Source organism: Mustela erminea, chromosome 3 (assembly GCF_009829155.1).
Source record: "Mustela erminea isolate mMusErm1 chromosome 3, mMusErm1.Pri, whole genome shotgun sequence".
NCBI classification, from domain to species: domain Eukaryota; kingdom Metazoa; phylum Chordata; class Mammalia; order Carnivora; family Mustelidae; genus Mustela; species Mustela erminea.
In genome coordinates, this window is record NC_045616.1 from 106981341 (window position 1) to 106999369 (window position 18029).

General features: G+C 45.1%; 1 protein-coding gene and 1 long non-coding RNA gene across 22 annotated transcripts in view; one reads left to right on the plus strand and one right to left on the minus strand.

Moving 5' to 3' along the window:
- Positions 1-18029, minus strand: part of TENM2 (teneurin transmembrane protein 2) — a 1222850-nt gene that overhangs the window by 206030 nt on the left and 998791 nt on the right. For all 21 annotated transcript variants that reach the window (XM_032337070.1, XM_032337078.1, XM_032337077.1 and 18 more), the window contains one exon: positions 11426-11548. In XM_032337070.1, the coding sequence (XP_032192961.1) occupies positions 11426-11548 (123 nt within the window). The remainder of the gene's footprint in view (positions 1-11425; positions 11549-18029) is intronic.
- On the plus strand, positions 11095-12376 carry LOC116586737. The gene is made up of 3 exons (XR_004284128.1): positions 11095-11176; positions 11340-11467; positions 12264-12376. It is a non-coding gene; the product is annotated as an uncharacterized LOC116586737 (long non-coding RNA).

Consider the following 18029-nt stretch of genomic DNA (forward strand, 5'->3'; position numbering starts at 1 on the left):
TGGCCTCATGGGTTGGAAGACTTCTTTAGCCTCATGGGCATAGGATGAGAATCAAGCTCCCTTCTGCATTCTGCAACAGATGGGCTTTTCTGAAAATATTTATCTATCTTTGGCTGCAATTCCATGCAAAAGGTTTGGACAGTCAGGAGAGGTCATGGGATTGCTGAAGGCTGGCACGAAGTGTTAGTGAAGCTGCCTGACTTTGCAACCCTCGTCTGTTACTATCTGGCCCCTGCATTAAGACAAGACTCCTAAATGACCTTGATGCCACTTTCTCCATCTGTAAAATGGAGAGGAGAAATGTTTGGCTCTCTGAAGGTTTTCCATATCTAAATTATAAAAAAAAAAACACAGGATGATTTGAGGGTATGAAGTGGTTTTATTTTTTTCCTTCCTTTTGTTTTTGTTTTTTTTTAAATAAGAGAAGGGATGATTCATTTTTATTTAGCTCAATAGCAGATCAAATAAAAAGTCAACAAGGGCTTAAAATAAAGCAGGAGAAACAATGATTTGGACTTTAAAAAGAAACTCTTGACCTTGAGAATAATAAAACCAGGGCACGGGCTTCTAAAGGAAGTGTGGAAGCTTTCATCACATAATATCGTTAAGAAGAAACAAGTAAGTCCCAAATGGGTCAGACCTTTAGAATGCAACTAGATGGTTTGCTTCTCAAACATGTTATGTGGGTAATGGACATAGAACACTTCTTTATGAGGGGAAGAATACTACACAGTATGGAAGAGCAGAGATTCTGGGCTGAGGTTGCCCTGGTTCAAATCCCGGCTTTGACACTTGCCAAGTGTCTCAGCTTTCTGGGCCTCAGTCCCCACGACTGTACCGTTGGGACACTTATTTATTTCACAGGGTTGTTATGAGGATTTAATGAGCTAATCCATGCAAAGCTCTAAATATAATTTTAGGTACAACATAAGTCCTAAATAAAAATTAGCTATCATTATTATTATTATCTGTAAGGCTCTCAGCCTAAACAGAATGTTGTTTATTTTGCTGAAATAATGACATGTCCGGGGAAACACTTGTTATCACCCATTAATCAGAAGCTCTAATTATTATAATTTGAAAACTAATTTGTACTTAAAAATGCTGCTGTTGGCAGACTTGCCCCTCCCCCCACATTAAGGCCTTTTGGGGGAAGGGATATAATATAAGGACCTGGTAAGGAAGGGGTGTAATAGAAAAGACCCCTGGTGAAGAAAAATTTAGAGACCAAAAGTAACCCCAGCCATCACAGTGTGGCAACAAGTTAGAGATTTCATTTAAAATAAAAAAAGAATTTTAAAGAAATTATTCATCTTTAAACTTAATAAGACGGGCTTTCCTTCATGTCTGTTGGGCTTTCAGGGGTTGCTGGGTTAATGACAGGATATGAAAAAGAAGCAGGAAATCAGCACCCACGAGCCCGCTAATCTACTGCTGAAACCTAAACGGATTTTGATAATGTCAAGCCAAATGAGGATGCAGGAGATTCGCAAGGGAGCCAGCTGCCAGAGAGCAGTTGCTCTGGAGAAATTCAGACACAGAGCCTCAGGGGTCTGGTTCATATAGTAGTGGGATCCCCATTCTTTCACTAGACCCAACTTCAGGACATTGCCCTCGGTAGGAGCTGCAGTCAGCAGTGAGGACAGGCTGCCTTTTCAGTATTCACACCTCCTCCTAGGGTTTCATAGGCTCCCCTCCTTCACATCCCAGTCTCTAAAGTCCCATCCTGCAGCCAGATAGGGCTGGGTTAAAATTCCGTCTCTGGTTCTTCCTTGCGGTGTGACCTCTAGCAATTTGCTTAACCTCTCTGGACCTCCCTTTTTTTTTTTTTTTTAAAATGGAAATGATAATAGTCAATGTCTTATAGGGTGGGAACAACAAATGGGAGTACACAAAGGAGGGCTTGTCCAGGGCCTAGCACATAATAATAGCAAAATAAACGCTAGTTAGTCCCATTTAATTAACTTAAAAAATGAAAAAGTAGGAGGGAAAGCATGTGGCTTTCTTTGTTGAGTAAAGAATTTTCTAAAAGAAAGAAACATTGCATGGATATGTGATCTACATGTATGTATACACGCATATGTATATATATACATGTTTATGTATCTGTGTCCCCATCAATCGAGAGAGAGAGTCGATTTCTTCTAAAATAGACTTAATTATGGGAACGCGTGTAAAATTGGTGATCTGGATCTATTCCCACGACTGATTTTTGGTGGGACTTCCCAGGAGCTGGTATGGCCACTTTATCAACTAGGTTACTTTATTGATAAACCTGCTTTATTGAGAAGCACTGAAATTAAGGTCCTGCTCAGCCACACCTTCACACTGATGCACTGATGCCCCCCTTTTTTTTTTCACCTTGTCTTCACTCCTACCATCAGACAAATAGGCTCCTTTTCTCAGTATTCATAGCATCTACACTCAGCTGTACTACAGGGTCTAGCACCTGCTGTTTGGTCCTCTAATGGATCTTGCATGTCTTCCTAAGTCCCTCATGTTAGACACTGTACTCCCTGAGGTCAGGCAGAGTTGCAAATGCATCTTTGGATTCTCTGGAGTTTGCACCTGGCAAACCATGGGTGATTTGAACTTGTTGAACTGAATCAAGTTTCACTTGTCCATCAGATGGGGCGTCTTAACATAATACCTGCAACTGCTAGGTAAAACGGGAGCCTTAAGGAAGATTTGCTTTGAAAAATTGCATGTAAATTGACTCACCCCACACACACACAAAGAAAAGAAAAGAAAAGAAAAGAAAAAAGCTCGAAAGCTTTATGAGGAAATTTACTATTTAAAGGAACCCTGCCTATGGATCCTTTTCAAAAATCATGAGTAAACTCTTAATTTATCTTTTGTGTGAACCCTTATAAATCAATAAGCAAACCAGGGGAGCTAGAATATAGTGGAAAGGTCTTTAGATTAATAACCAAAAGCCATGGGTCCTAATCCTGAAATTTAAAGACATTGGACCTTTTGCGGAAAGGAACAGCGGTGTAAATGAACTCTTTGGTTGAACGAACTCTCCACCTTGCTACTAAGCAGCCGCTAAGTTCGAGGCCCATCTATCTCTCAGGTCTCAGTGTCCTTAACTACACAAGAGTAGTTGGGACCCACAGATATCTTAAGGGGCATTCTACTGGAGTCTACTGTATTCTGCAGACTGAGGGGTGGGGGGCATCTCTGCGTACATGCTACAAAGGGTATAAGTGTGTGTGTGTGTGTGTGTGTGTGTGTGTGTGTTTAGCCCATGGGAGGGAGCAGGACTATCAGATTTCACTTTGAATAAATTCAATTCATTTAACATAAGTCACGTTATTGTTAAAGGTTAGTGACTACTTTCAAACTGAATTCTCTAGATACGCAACTGAATTATGCTTTTGCAAAATGGAGTTTTCACTGCTGCCCACAAATACATATATATATATATATATACACACACACATATATATACACTCTTCATTTTTGAAATAATTTCAGGTTTACAGAAAATTAAAAAAAAAACCATACAAGGAAGTCTTGCATATCCTTCACCCAGATTCCATAAATTTAGTACACATTTGTTCTACGATTCTATTTTTTTTGAAATCTTGAGACTAAATTACAGAAGACTGTTCCTTTACCTCCTGATATTTCTATATATTTTTCCTAAAAATCATGATATTCTTTCTTATAACCACCGTATAGTTCTCAAAAACAGAAAATTAACATTGATACAAGGCTATTTCTAATTTATAGATCTGATTCAGATTTGCCAGCTGTTACACTGACATTCTTTATAGCCAACGGAAAAAAGCTTTTTCTATATACTTAACAAATCTTTAAAATGAATGTGCAGAACTTCTGTAATTTTAAAAAGAACAAAAAGGAAAAAATATGTGATGCAAGCATTGCCTCAAAGGAGATAAAAAGGAACAGTGGCTTTTGTAACCCGCTGGAGCCTGTGTGGGGAACCATCTCCGGACTCTGTCCCGGGAGGGAAAGTCCCTGGGCTGGTGTCCAGGACAGAAGGTCTGTGCTGCTCTTGAAGGTCAAAGAGGCTGGGACCCTGAGCCAGGCTCCCAGTCCCACTAAGGAGGATCTGAACCTGGGCTCCCCCTGGCACTGCTAGCTATTCTAGGACCACAAAGTTGGCTAATTCCTAACAGTGTGCCATTGAGAGACAGGCAACAAGGAAACAAAGTAATTAAGGTTTCTATCTTCCCTGCCCTCCCTGGGTGCGGATGCCCTTACTGAGAAGACCTGAGACCTCAGGAGGCCTGCTGCACAGTGGAGTTTTGTCAGCCCTGGCTTTGAATCTCAGCTCTGACAACTACTAGCTGTGTGACTTTGGGCCATCCACTGTCCCTCTCTGGGTTTGTCTTCTCATCTGTATAATGGGGTTGCTTCTGAAGATGAACTAGGGTAACATAGGCAGTACCCAGTTTATGGTACGTCCACATCTTTCTACCCAGGTCTTGTGCTGCCTACACACAGCTGTAGCTATTTACTGCAAATTTGGAGTATAAATTTGTGATGGTCTAATTAAAATAGACTCTTCCCTCATATAGGCACAATGAACTAAAAAAGGGCCAAGGGGTGGCATAAGACTCAGTGAAACAGGAAGTCACTTTCCAGGGCAGCTGACATCAGTACTCAATGAGCGATCAGTGTGTCTACAGACAGGGAGGGACCTGTCACGTGAAGGAAGCTGCTAAGGAAAGAGAAAACAAAGTCTGTTTTCATGGACTCCCAATTCCAGATGTTGATGTAATACTCGATCGGCTTCTCAGATGGACAATTCTGTGCAGCCTGCCTCAGTGAAAGCTGCTGGATTTTCTTTATTTAATAATAATGAATGAATGTCCCGAGCAATGCCGGGTGCGTCATTCATTCATACTTCATGCAACAAACACTTGTCAAGCATCGACTATATAGCACTAGATAATTTTTGGTCAACATCAAGAGTTGGGATGTATGTCATACTCCCATGATCCTTCATCCAGACAACAGGGCAAGGTCATCTGGACCCTGTGTGGGCTGGGACTGGTGGCATCAAGAGAAGAAGATTTAAATAGCCATTCCGCAATCACCAACCGAAAGTTTGGCCCCCACCCTTGGGTTCTAGGTAGGGACTGAGCATGGCATTCTGGCAAGCAGCACAGAGTCCCACCTCTATCTCCCTGAACTGTGGCTTCCCTGACAGACTTTGCTCCCTACCTAGGGGCTGGACAAAATGGGGACATGGTGATCATTTGGCCCTAAGAAGCCCGTGCTCCATGATGGTCCTGGCTGGTTTATCTCCAGCTTCAAGATAAGATTTCTGGGATTTTTGAGGGAACACTCTAATGATCAATTTTGCAGGCTAGGCTACCTCTATAACTCCACGGAAGATTGCTCATGTAAATGTGAAGCTATTGCCTATTTCAGAAACATGTACCTAAAATTCCAACCAGTTAAATAAGACTGATGTCGAGCAAAACGACAGCCTTCCGTAGCCACATTAGGAGCTAATCATTTCAGAAAATGTTGCCATAATTCATTTATGGAAACAGCGAGACTATTCCCCAAACAAGTGATAACGGGAATGGACTCATAGTCATACCAGGGAAATGAAGCCTCATATTAATACTTCCTAAACTTAACCGAGCTCCAGAGGCACCTCGGCATAAATCTGCCTTACAGATTATTCTGCCTCACATAGTTTTATCTATTGCAAATAAAGTCGAATTCAGAATATTGCTTCAGTCATTACACCTCGTTTCCATTTATTTGGGAATCAAGACAACCATCTGAGGGTTCTGTTTAACCAAGAGATAGGCAAAAAGATTCTCCTAAGGACATTAGATTCATTGCCTCACACTAGAGCTCGTCTGAGTCATCGGCAGCCCGTCAGCCTTCACCCTGCTTCTGGCTGCCTGTTCTTCAAGAATAGATTTCTATCCTGAGCTTTCACTGCTCCCGTGATGTGTTCACAACATCGCACAGCAATAATGATTTTTATAAAATCCTTCAGCACTTGGGACTACATGTGGCCTCTACATCTTTTGAAATCCCAATTTGTCACCTTTGATAAAAATGGCCAACTCTTTGCCACTAAGAGGGTTAACAGTCATTTATATATCTGACCACTCGGTTGAACGTGATTCTGCATTCACTTGTAGTTCGGTTTATTAGTCTTATTTATAGCAGCTACAATTTACCGAGTGGTTACTGCTCCTGGTACCTTAGGATTTTCCCAGTTTTCAGATTAGAGGACCTGGAGATACAGTGACTTGCCTAAGGTCACACAGCTCTTACGTGGTGGGGCCGGGATCGGAAGCCACATCTGACTGTTTTCAGAACCCATGTATCTAACTGCTGCGCTCACTGCTTTTCAGATGCTGGGGTAAGTACAAGACACGCAAAGGGGTGTGCATCCAACACACAGCAGAGAGCCCCCTGTGGGTGTACAGGTCAACTCTGAAAGAGAAACGTGCCAACACAAGTGAGGACTAATGCACTAGGGAGGGAAATTGATTATCTGGCTGTTAGTACACGTGTCAAGCCACAGGGATGTCATGTTCAACAGAAACTATACAGCTTAGAAGAGGGTGGCGGGTCACAATGAGAAGCCGAAATCACCAAGATGAGGCTCTTAAGCAATACTCATCTATAACAAAGGGAGTGTAAGATGGCTTCCAAAATGAGGGGAATTGTTGCACTAGTGTGTGGGCTATTGGTTTCTTTGCCAGGAGACGTGCAGTATTGTGCTGGTTGGCTCAAACATAACCACCCTCGCCCTTCTGGGAACTTCACTGACTTTGAAAAAGCCCCATGTAGGGAAGTGATCATTTTGAAACCCTGGGCTGTGTTCATTGAGAGCCTGACAAGAGCCAGAGGAAGAATTACCAACCTCCCTGCTAATCTGGCTCCTAGTACCATGCATTAAGCCAACTAGTAAAAATCATTATGAAGTTTTTGCTGAAAGGGCAAGTGTAGAAAAACATGTTTCTAAACAGAATAACAGTCTTTGCCATTTTTTTCCAACTTGCATACCATCTGGAAATTCTGATTTTTTTTTTCAAAGGGTAGGAAAGAAATGTGCTCCAGGCACAAATAAATGTTTACAGCTGAGTTATAAACCGAGAATGGTGGGGCTTAAAACAGACAGGCTGGCAGTGATGGAACACGCGCTGCAGCGAGACAATAATGCTGTGGGGGACGGGCCAGCTTGTTTTGCACATTGGCCCTTTTGAATGGGAAGTCTTGCTTCCCACTGACCTCATCAAGCAAATGTTTGGGAACAAGTCTTCACATCTGGGTTTGTTCTAATTCTTAGAAAGGGAAGGAAAAAGACGAAGCGGAACGATGGTGTATCTTGACATTCTGAAGGCAGCCTTCACCTTTGGAAAATACGACACCTCACAAGAAGTGGCAGCCCGGGGATGCTTGTTAAATGGAGCAACTGAGAGATGGCGTACTGATGTCAGTGACAACTAATATTCACGAATCTCTTATTAAGCTCCTGATAACCACACACTGTGTTTTACAAGCATCGTCTCACTTATACTGGATGCCAAGTGGGTGAGAGGTACGTTTTACAGATGAGGAACCGGTGACTGAGGGAGGACACATGACCTGCTTGTGTGCATGCAGCTGAGTGATGGAGCTGGAAGCTGCAACCAGCTGGACCAACTCTAGAGTCTTCTATTACAGAGGATCTGTCGATGGAATGTTACCAAAAATATGTCCATCACTGGGTCAAGAAGGAGAGGCTGATATATTGGGAGTTTGGCCTCTTCTCCCTCATCTCCTATAATTTGTTGTTGCGGAATAGTCCAAGGAAAATAGAAATGGGTTTGCAAATGATACAGAGCATCAGGCAAACTTCCATAATGGGTCATATAGCAAAGACTTGAGGCTTTAGTGGGCCATCTCATCTCTGTTGCATTTGCTCAGCTCCATTGTTGCAGTGCAAAAGCAGCCATAGGCAATGAATGAACATGGCTGTGCTCCAATAAAACTTTATTGGCAAAAATACATGGCTGGCCTGATTTCGTCCCCGAGATGTTATTTGCTGACCCCTGATATAGAGGACACCTTGAATTTAAAATGAATGATGGGTTTTGAGAATGATCCATGAAATTCTACTTGGGAGTTCATTCTTTCTTAAGATCAGCGCACAAATTGGCTACATAGGATATGCCCTTTAAAAGCTCTTGTAGTCTTTGCCTCTGGGCCTAGCCAATCAAACTGGATTCCCTTATGTTATCTGACCAGGTCAGAACACTGTATTGAATCTTCGTTCTCAAGGCTTATCTAATCCCAGATCTATAGAAAAAGTGCTCTGTGCTCTTGTAATGAAGATGTATGAGTTCATTCCTTTTAACATAGAAATACACTCGAGATGGTGAGTGATTCTGGCAGTCTGTGGGCTCCCTTTTCTTGAGGTGAAACCCAACCACCAAACCAACCACGTGAAGGTTTGATTGAAAGAGAGAACAGAGAAAAAAACAAACGATGAACAACAACAAATGGAAAAGGGAAGACAAAGCCCAAAGAACATACTCTCCTAACTAATTAATCAAGTGCTTTGTTTCCACTAACACATCAGAGTGTGTAGGCTGCCCTGTCTATTAGGCTCCTTTCTAAATCTGAGCAATGTAAACACTCCTAAAGACCAAGTAATGAAATCTCTATCGATGTGGCATCTTAGCTGGAACTCACATACCCTTGTTTTGCTTACATTTTAATTTGCTTCTGCTGGATAGTTACCCAGTAATTGCTTAATAAGATTAACCTCCCCGGCAATGTGTGGTGTATCTTGATTAAAACATTATCGGAGTGAAGGATTATCGTATACCACAAAAAAATGGAGGGGGTGTTATTTAATTAACTTATTGCCAATATATCTTGATTGTCTCTTTGAAACACTGGAAAACTAGTCGATTGGAATTGATTCAGGTTATCTAAATGTATAGAATTGGGGAGTGGGGAGGAGGGAGGTCCCTGCGTAAAGAAACCAAAACCTGAGGTCACTTTTAAAAAAAGACGTAGGGGGGTGTGAGAAAACGAAAATCTTTCTAGTTATTTTTTTTTTTAAACCAAACTTTGCAACAGCTTAAGAGATCTGCTATCTTCAGTCTTAGGAAGAGTACTATTTTGGTGTTCAGAAAGGAGATGTTCCCAGTTTTCTTTCAAGTTTAAGCAATTTTAAATTCTCACACTTTTTCATAAGAATCCTATTGACAAAATTCATTGGACAACAATTTGGCCACCACTTCTCTGTCTCATAACTCATTTGGAAAAGAACTGGCGATGTTATAGGACTTACACAACATTTTCGAGAGCACATTGCATCAGAGGGGAACATTGTGGTCTTTTCCAAAGACAGCATGGAAAGCGTTTCTTCATTTGTTAATTCAAAGACACTGTACTCTTAGTTAGGACTTGTTCTCCGCAGCAATCTACCATCTTGCTGGTGTGGGATGCTCACGTGGGGGTGGCCGTTGGAAACACAGCTTAATCACGAATGCGCAGAGCGGCTGACCTTAATTTACGTAAGTTAATGCCTATCAGCGACTCTCTTTGGTAAGGGATGCTATTTAAAAAGCATTTGTGTGTAACTTCAGGATGTAGACATGTACGAAATACATCCCTGGGCCTGATGAGCCAATATGCACATTCACTTTCAAATGTGTGTCCTGCGTTTTTCTCAAAGGACAGGGCGCTGCTGACTTGCAGATTAAAGGGCGTTCATGGATCAAACAAAGCAGAGACCCTCTAAAGCTGCGTTTCTCAAAGAGCAGCACTGTGGACCTCTTGGGCAGGATCGCTCTTCACTGCAGGGGCCGTCCTGTGCACGCAGGATGTTGAACTGCAGCTCAGCCTCTCCCTGCTAAATGCCACTTTCACCTCCTCTAATTGGGACAACCAAAGAAGTCTTCAGTCATTTGCCCAGTGTCCCCTGGGGTCCGCAACACCCCGCGGAGGACCACTGTCATAAAGGAAACGGGAGTTGCGGATGGTGTCAAGTACTAGAGCAGAACGGACAGCACATAGGAGGCTCCAGGCTTTTTGGTCAGTTAAGGCAGAACACGGTCCATTAAGGCAAAATACACTCTCCATCTTTAGGTCTAGTTATAGTTACCTGATAAAGGAAGGCATAGAATTTCATTCTTAGATAAAACTTTTTCATGCTTACTTAAAGGTAATTTAGTATTATGATTAGGATAGATGAGTAAAGTGATTCTTAAAGATTAGATAAAAAGACAAAAAAGTCACACTCAAAACCATTAGGACAACTCTGGGGAGAATAATTGAAGCACCATCAGCACTTCAGGATGACTCACGAACACCTCTGGGGGAAGATGAATTCTAGAAACTTCTTTGTGGAAAATGACTGCGCTAAGGAAAACGCCGACATCTTGCCCAAAGATGCATAAGGCACAGACTTGAGTTTAAATTCGTCCCTGCCTAGGTGTTTGATTTGGAGTAAGTTTCTAAAACATCCTGGGCCTCAGTTTCCCTGAGATGATTCCCTCCCGTTAAAGCTGCTGAAGGCAGGAAATGCTAAGCTTGGCACACACCATGGGTCCAGTAAACATTCCTTCCTTTCCTGTCTCTGAAATACCTCTGTGGGGTATTTTCAGAAATGTGGGGGCCAACTGCCCAGATGTGCTAAGAGGCAGAGTGGAAGCGTCTGTGTTTGGAGAAGCCCTTCTGTACCACCTCACATGTTGGTGATTTCCATCCAGAATCAGGCACAGCCCACTGGGTGCCTGGAGGCTGCTGTGGTTTTATTAACTACCCCACTTCCCCGCCTCCCTGCAGTCCTGTTTCTCTCTTCCTTCTTAGCACCTTGTTAGCACCTATTTTTTTTTTTTCCTACAAGAATACAGTTGCTTAATTGCTTCAATAAACATTTCCATGGCCCCCTTTGCTGTTCTGAGAAGAGGAGCTTTGTTCCCCAGTTGTCAAAACTCTTTTCTATTCTCTCCCAAAGCGGAACAGCTTAGAATCTCTTTCATGCCAGGCAGCGCTTCCTCCCTGGGGAGGCTGCAGCTCCCCTCTGGGGAGAGGGCTCTGGTCTAGTGGCGTGTGCCGCCTGCTGCTCTCGGCTTTCGTGATTAGGCAGGACTTTCTCCGGCTGCTGCTGCTGCTGCTGCTTCTGCTCGGGCCTTGGGAGGCTTTCAAGTCGCTCCAGATAGCACAGGTATGCACATGGCACAGAGAAGGCACTGTGCCAACTCAGTGACTCCAGCCAAACACAGCTAACAGACAGGAACAGCAAACAGCTTTGAACAGGGGCAAAAAGGGACCATTTTGTCCCCAACCCCCACCCCCCCGTTTCTTTTCCCTTTCGCGTACCTTCCAAGATTTGGATTAGAAAACCTGAACCCATTGGCGGGAGCTCTGAATTTCCCCGTGACCTCAAGAGGGCAAGCAGCAGCTGTAACCTCACCTTTGCCTCCAGATGGCATTGTTGCCACATCATCGTTTCCTGGTAAGCCGGTCCTTATCCCATTGTTAAAGGTGTGCCCGTCTGCCGGCTGCAGTTGCCAATTGAGTCCGAGCAGATGCATTGCTGCAGGAGAGACAAAGTAACGAAAATATGAATAGATAATTCAGCAATGCAAATGTCAAGGGGGAGGGCCGGGTGCCTTTGCCAAGTGATTGCCATTGTAGGAAGCTGTAGTTCAAAACCGGCTTGCCCTGGGCCATGGGGATTAGCTAAATACAGAAAGCAAGTAGATCTGGGTGGTTAGGACTCCTCTCCCTGGGCTTCTGTTCACCGCCTTCGGGGAGAGAATCTGGAAGGTGGGCGGAGCAGGTAAGAGAGACCCTAGTTCAGACAGTCTGAATGTGCTACCAAGGAGGGGGAAATGTCCCTTTGGAGTCACTGTCAAGGATTCTGCTCCATCGTGTCCAGCCTCCCCCGCAGTGTAGACGCGGTTGTTGATAGACTGGTGGTCCCGGGGCATTGGCAAGGATAGCTTCACCCAAACTACTCACAACATAAATCGGTTTCAAAATGGGACTAGCCAAATGGGACCTGTCTGTGGTGTGACCGTAGCTACCCTGGGTTAGCAATGCAGCAGGTAGTAGTGTCAGACCCACCGGAAAGCTCACCTTTCCATTCCAAGCTTTCCAACTGCTTGTCCTGCTAAGTGCATCCCTTTCAGCACATTGTGGGAAAAGCTTGGGGGGCGGTGGTGGAACAGGGCCCTTTCCGGAAAATATTACTATTACACTTTCTTCTCTCTCACACCCTGCGCCCACATCGCCACACTACGGGACAGAATGAGCCAGAGCACAAAGGCGCTGTGCTAAGGAGGCAAGCCTGTCTGTCTTGCTTTACTTCCCTGTGCACCGGTACACCTCCAAACACAAACTTCCTTCCAACCTTCTGGTCTTCCTCGTCACCCTGTGCCAGTTCCCCTCTTCCCTGGGGGTTTAGCAAGCTCAATTCCCCCACCTCCTATGGTTCTGGGTGAGTTGTTGTCAAAACAATGGCTGGGAGGGAAAGGCAAATCCCAAACACCTCTATTCTTTCAAAGTCCCTACCGAAGACATGCTTCATTTGCAAATAAATAAGGAGTTCATTCCTCTGCATCTTGCCTGTTCAAACAATAACGGGGGCAGCACCCCGTCTGTCTGGCATTTCAACCGGACACAGGTTGATGCTGTGGCTACGATTCCGGGACTGCAGGAGAGAAAGGGCTGTTGACAGGGAAAGGTTGTGAGTATGATGCGGGATGGGAGAAACAATTAACCACAGGAAACGCAATTAACAATGCTTAGGAAATTGTTCACACAGCAATTAATTCTGCATGCCTCCCACCACTTAAAGTCAGGCTGCATTCTATTAAGGTTAAAAACCTATCTTCAAACAATACAGCTCAGATTGATGGCCACAGATTAAGGTGCCAAGTAGTCCCTGGGTATATGTCTGCTTTTTTCTTACATACTTCCCCATCGCAGAATCACATTCCACCCCCCCCCCATACATTACTTTGAAGTGCAAGGCAACTCTTTGAGATGATAAATACTAATAAGAATAAGTGACATTTACTGTACAGTTTCCGTCAAGGTAACACCTAATTTTCTCTTGCAGTTTATCCGTTATATGTAGGTCACTCACTTGAAGAGACCGGATTCCGTTGCCTCAAATAGTGACATATTTCTCTGTGCAGTGAAAACTGTACAGAGGTCAGGAAATGAGAACTAATCATGGCTGCTTCAAGATAACGATAGCTTCTGATTTGTAATTACCAGGTGAAGGAAGCCAAGGAATTAGCTATTTTAGAAGGATTCCTTTTTTAATGTTGCTCTTGGGTTCTTGGGGCTTGCCTGGAGCTAGGCTGCTGCTGATGTGGAGGGGTGGCTCTTTCACGGTGGGGGGGGGGGAGAGGGGAGGAGTGTCTCCTTGTGTTCTAATACAGACGCGGACAGGTGCTGGCACGGCTGGGACTCAGACCTACCAAAGCCCGGATTTTCGCATCTACGGAAGGAAGCGGGGTTCTGTTAGGCAAGAACGGCAGCCTCCCTGGTGCCCCATTAGTGTGAGATCTCTTTTCAGAGTCCTTCCCCTCTTCTAATACCCCAGGAGCATGCTGTGACCATCGACTTTGAGAGGACAGCAAGCAGATAAAACCCTCATCTTGCTGCATGGAAAGAGAGCATTCATGAAACCGTGTCTTCTCTGTTTCCGGGGATGCTCGCCCTTCCCTTTTTGTTTTGGATTCCATAGCAGCTCTTTATTAAAAAATTAAAAAAAAAAAAAGTATTCTGAGAACAGGAAGACTAGAGACGGGATGAGAAAGGTGAGGGTCAGAGTTGACAAGTAACTGCTCAGACAGCTCCCAGAAGCGAAAAGAAAAATAAGAAAGTGAGAGGGAGATGGGAAAGGGGGAAAAGCCAGATCTGCGGAGTGTGAGCTCTGTCGTCCCCGCAGAAGCGAGGCAACAAAGATGAAACTCAAGTTTGGGCATATTTTCTGTTGTTGAGTTGAACGTTAAGTAAATAAGTGAGAATTATATCAGGGGTATAACCACCTTCTTTTGTTTTTGGGGAGGGAGTCTGAAATAGGCTTTTGTTTGTACTTTTTTTTTTTTTTTTTCTTGATCAGCTATTTCTTCTCTCTTGAGTAAGAAAATGGGACTATCTTTCTGGCCTAGGGGGGATGGACGAAAGTGTCCTTAGGATAAGGACCCAGGGGAGCTGTGAAGTAAATGAGTTTCCTGACTAATGAGAAATCTGTTTCTTATTCTGCTACTGATTTGCTCTATGGCTGGGGCCGAGAAATCCATTCCCTCCAACCACCTCTCCCTTTGCCTTCTGAAAAGGTTTCCCTTTCCAGGGGGAGTACTGGCTGCTGAGGGCCTGGGAGAGGTCGAGCATCTACCTCCAGAGATCCAGGAGAGAGGGTCTCGAATCTAGGAGGTACTCCATAAATGTTTATTAGGATAGATAATGACACCTGGGGGCAGATACGAAGGGTTGGACTGCAGGACATTGTACTCTCGTAAATCAAAACCCACGCCACAGAGGTGTGAAGGGTGGCATACAAGAGTGCTGGCAGCAATAGGGACGAGTCTGCCCCAAGGAGGGTCTGTCAAGGCCTGCCGCCCATCCCCGAAGCCCGCCTCTGGCCCGCAGTATAGGAGACACTCTGCAGAGGTCATCTTCGTCAAGAGTCACGGCTTACATTCAGGACGGTACTGTCCTATCCCCATTGCGCAGAGGAAGAAACTTGACTACGAGGTTTGATCCCCCCGGGGGTTTCAGAATCAGAGGGAGATTACAGTGGGAAGTGGTTATCTGCTTCGTATTCCACAGTGATCTGGGTACAAATTCTGGTTTGCAATGGGATCTCGGCAAACCTTGTCTCTTTCTTGAAACTCAACGATCACCACACTGTGGTTGCTGAGTGACCATCTTCTATATGCAGCACCCCTTCATGGGGGGATACACCTCCTCCTCTTGTTGGATTCAGATGCGGCCACGTGACCCGGCAGCACACACACTTGTATGCCTTTTTGCCCTCTGCCACGTGGTCAGCCATGGTTCAGTCTTGAGCCGTGGCTGACCCGTGAGAAGACACAGCAGGAGTGAAGAAATAAACTGTTAGTGCCAAACGCCGCTCAGAGCCTGGGTTCTTTGTTTTAACAGCATGGCTGAGACCTCCCTGACTGGAGACGTTCACTTAGCACAGCCCCCACTTACCTACGGGGCATATGTGCCAAGACCCCCCATGGATGCCTACAACCGTGGACAGTACTGAAAACTATATACACACTTATGACAAAGTTTATTCTATAAATGAGGCACAGTAAGAGATTATGATGGTAACTCATTATAATACAGAACCATATAAAAATATACTGTCATAAAAGTTGTGTGAAGGTGGTCTCTCTCTCTCAAAGTATCTCACTATGCTTTCCTTGCCCGTTTTCTTGCGATGGTATGAGCCAATAAAATGTCTCCGTGATGAGACGAAGTGAGGTGAATGGCGTGGGCACTGTGGCACAGCATTTAGCTACTACAGACCTTCTGACCACTCCATCTGTAGGAGCAGCCCCTGCTTCCAGACCGCTGAACCTCAGAAAGCAGAACTGCAGGGAAGGACTACTGTGTAAGCCCAGTCAGACTTCCCATTTCTACACAACGGGCATCTGTGCATTCCTCCCTTCAAGTTATTTATGTATAACTCAGGATCCTTTCTAAAAACCAGCCAGGAAAAGCTAGGACCGCTCCGTACTTAGGGTCACTACATTTGCTTCTATGAACAGCAACAACACAAATAGCTCTTTAAATATTATGTCATTAAATATCCAGCTGTGATCCACTCTCAGATTCAGAGTTAGAAAGTCTCAAGATCTTGGGTGAACGCCAGCCTCATCAACTTAGGTTTTCTCCAACGAGGCTCCTTGGATGCAGAGGGGTGGTCCCCTCTCTCGCTGCCCGCAAATGCTCTAGCTGCTCCTCCCCAAAAGGTCCTGTTCAGACCATCCTAGGGTCAGAAGTGAAATGAGTTTGGGAGGTCCTCTTCCTCACGGGACTCACCCCCATTGACAGCCAAAACGCACAATTTATCATGATTTGGCAGGTGCTGCTCCAGAGAGACCCTCTGATGGAACAATGGGGCTCCATGGGTCAGCAAGGATGGAACGGGGAAGAGCTCCAAGAGGAAGTTCGTGTAATCCAGGTGGCAGCTGGGAAATCAGCCACTAAAAACACGAGAGGCAGCCAAGCCCTGCAAGTATCCCTCTGGCTCAGTGGAGAGAACTTTCATCAATGTTGAAAGTGAACCAAGGCAGGGTGGACAGACCACACACAGATCCCAGATTTCAGCAAGAATAATAAACAGACCCACTTGGAGTCTGGGTGGTATTTCCTTAGCGAGGTGGCCTGTGTTTGTGCCGGAGGGGCTCTAGGAGAAATGCCCCGAGAGGGAAGAAGGGAAGATTCAAGGGGAAAGGTTGCCTGCAGGTACCAGAATCCCCCAGCAACCGCAGGACCAGAGATGTTAGGCCCCGAATAGGGGCAGCTTGGAATGGGGGCTGTCTGAAATAGTAATTAGGGTATGTGTGGGCCCTGCTGGGTGCCACTTAGAACCTTCCATGTTCATTGGCTGGTAGAGGATCAACCTGACAAGAGAGTCAATCAATATGTCAACAGAGCTTCCCAGAGAGCTGCTCAGCCCCTGCTTGTCAAAGAGGGCAAACACGGGGGCCACGGATGCTCTGTGTTTGCTGAGCAGGCCTCCAGGAGCAGGGGGTGTCTTTAAAGATCAGGCTTGTCGATACATAACCGGAGGAAGAGATTGGGCTTTCCCTTTGAAAATGGAAGCCTGGAGGCCATGCAGGGCTCAGGAAGCAGGAGGAGGGAGCCTTGCCTGCTGGTTCTTGTGGCTCAGCGCGTGGCCAGATTCACAAGGGCCTTAGAGACCATGGCAAAGCTCCTTCAGAGACCAAGTCGGCTGGGGCTCCCTGCCCCCCCCACCCCACAGCAGCCAATTTAGACAACAGTGCCAGGACTCCCGTGGGAAGTGTAGCCAATTCCAAAAGTGCCACTGCTGAGAGGAGAGAACCACAGTGGAATAATCAGGACTCAGAGGCACAAATGCTCACCCTGAACTTGCACAGGCAATCTGCAAAGGCACTTTTGCAAGCAGTAGTGAAAATTAACACATGCAAATGAGCCTACTCAATGATGATGGTGACAATTAACATTTACTTTGGCAATGTGCCAGGGATTGGGCTAATTATGTTAATTGCATCATTTATTCATTACTTATCATTTGGCAAATGTTTCTTGAGCACCTACTGTGCGTCGGGTATGTTCTAGGGTCCAGGAATAAAGCAGTTAACAAAGTTCCTTGCTCTCACGGAACTTACATTCTAGTGAGAGACATAGAAACCACACTCATACCAGTGAAAAGCAGAGCATGAATAGGGTGGGGCATGCCAGGGCATGGGGGTGAGTAACTGCAAGTTTTTCTGTTTAGATGTGGGCTGGTCAAGGGTGGAAGGACTGGAGCCAAAGCCCGAAGGAAGTGAGAAAGCATTTCAGGCTGACATCTGGGGAACCGTGTTTGAGGTTGGCATAGGGTCAGTGGGAAAGGAGAGTGCAGGGTGACGGGGAAGGGGACTAGTGGGGACTGGGTACCCCTGGAGAGGCTTTGCCAGATCAGATGGCTCTGGAAGATTCTAAAGAGGATGAAAGCCCATTTATTTCCATTCTCACTCTAGGATGTGATAATGTAATTTACATTACAGATAAGGAAACTGAAGCTCAGGCAGGTGAGTGACTTGCTCAAGATCCACAGCCAGTAACTGGGAAATCTGGAATTTACACCCAGACGTTTGTAGCTGCAGAGACAGAGCTCCCAACCCCTATACTATCCTGCTAGTAACTTACTCAGAGTCCTCACTGGTGGCCAATTAGGCCCCGAATTCTCTAAGCAAACCACTCCTTAGCAAAGACTGAACAGGGCAGTGGGCTACAGAATTACCTACTAAATATTGTCAGGGCTCACTCAGCAATAGACACCTCCCTTTGTA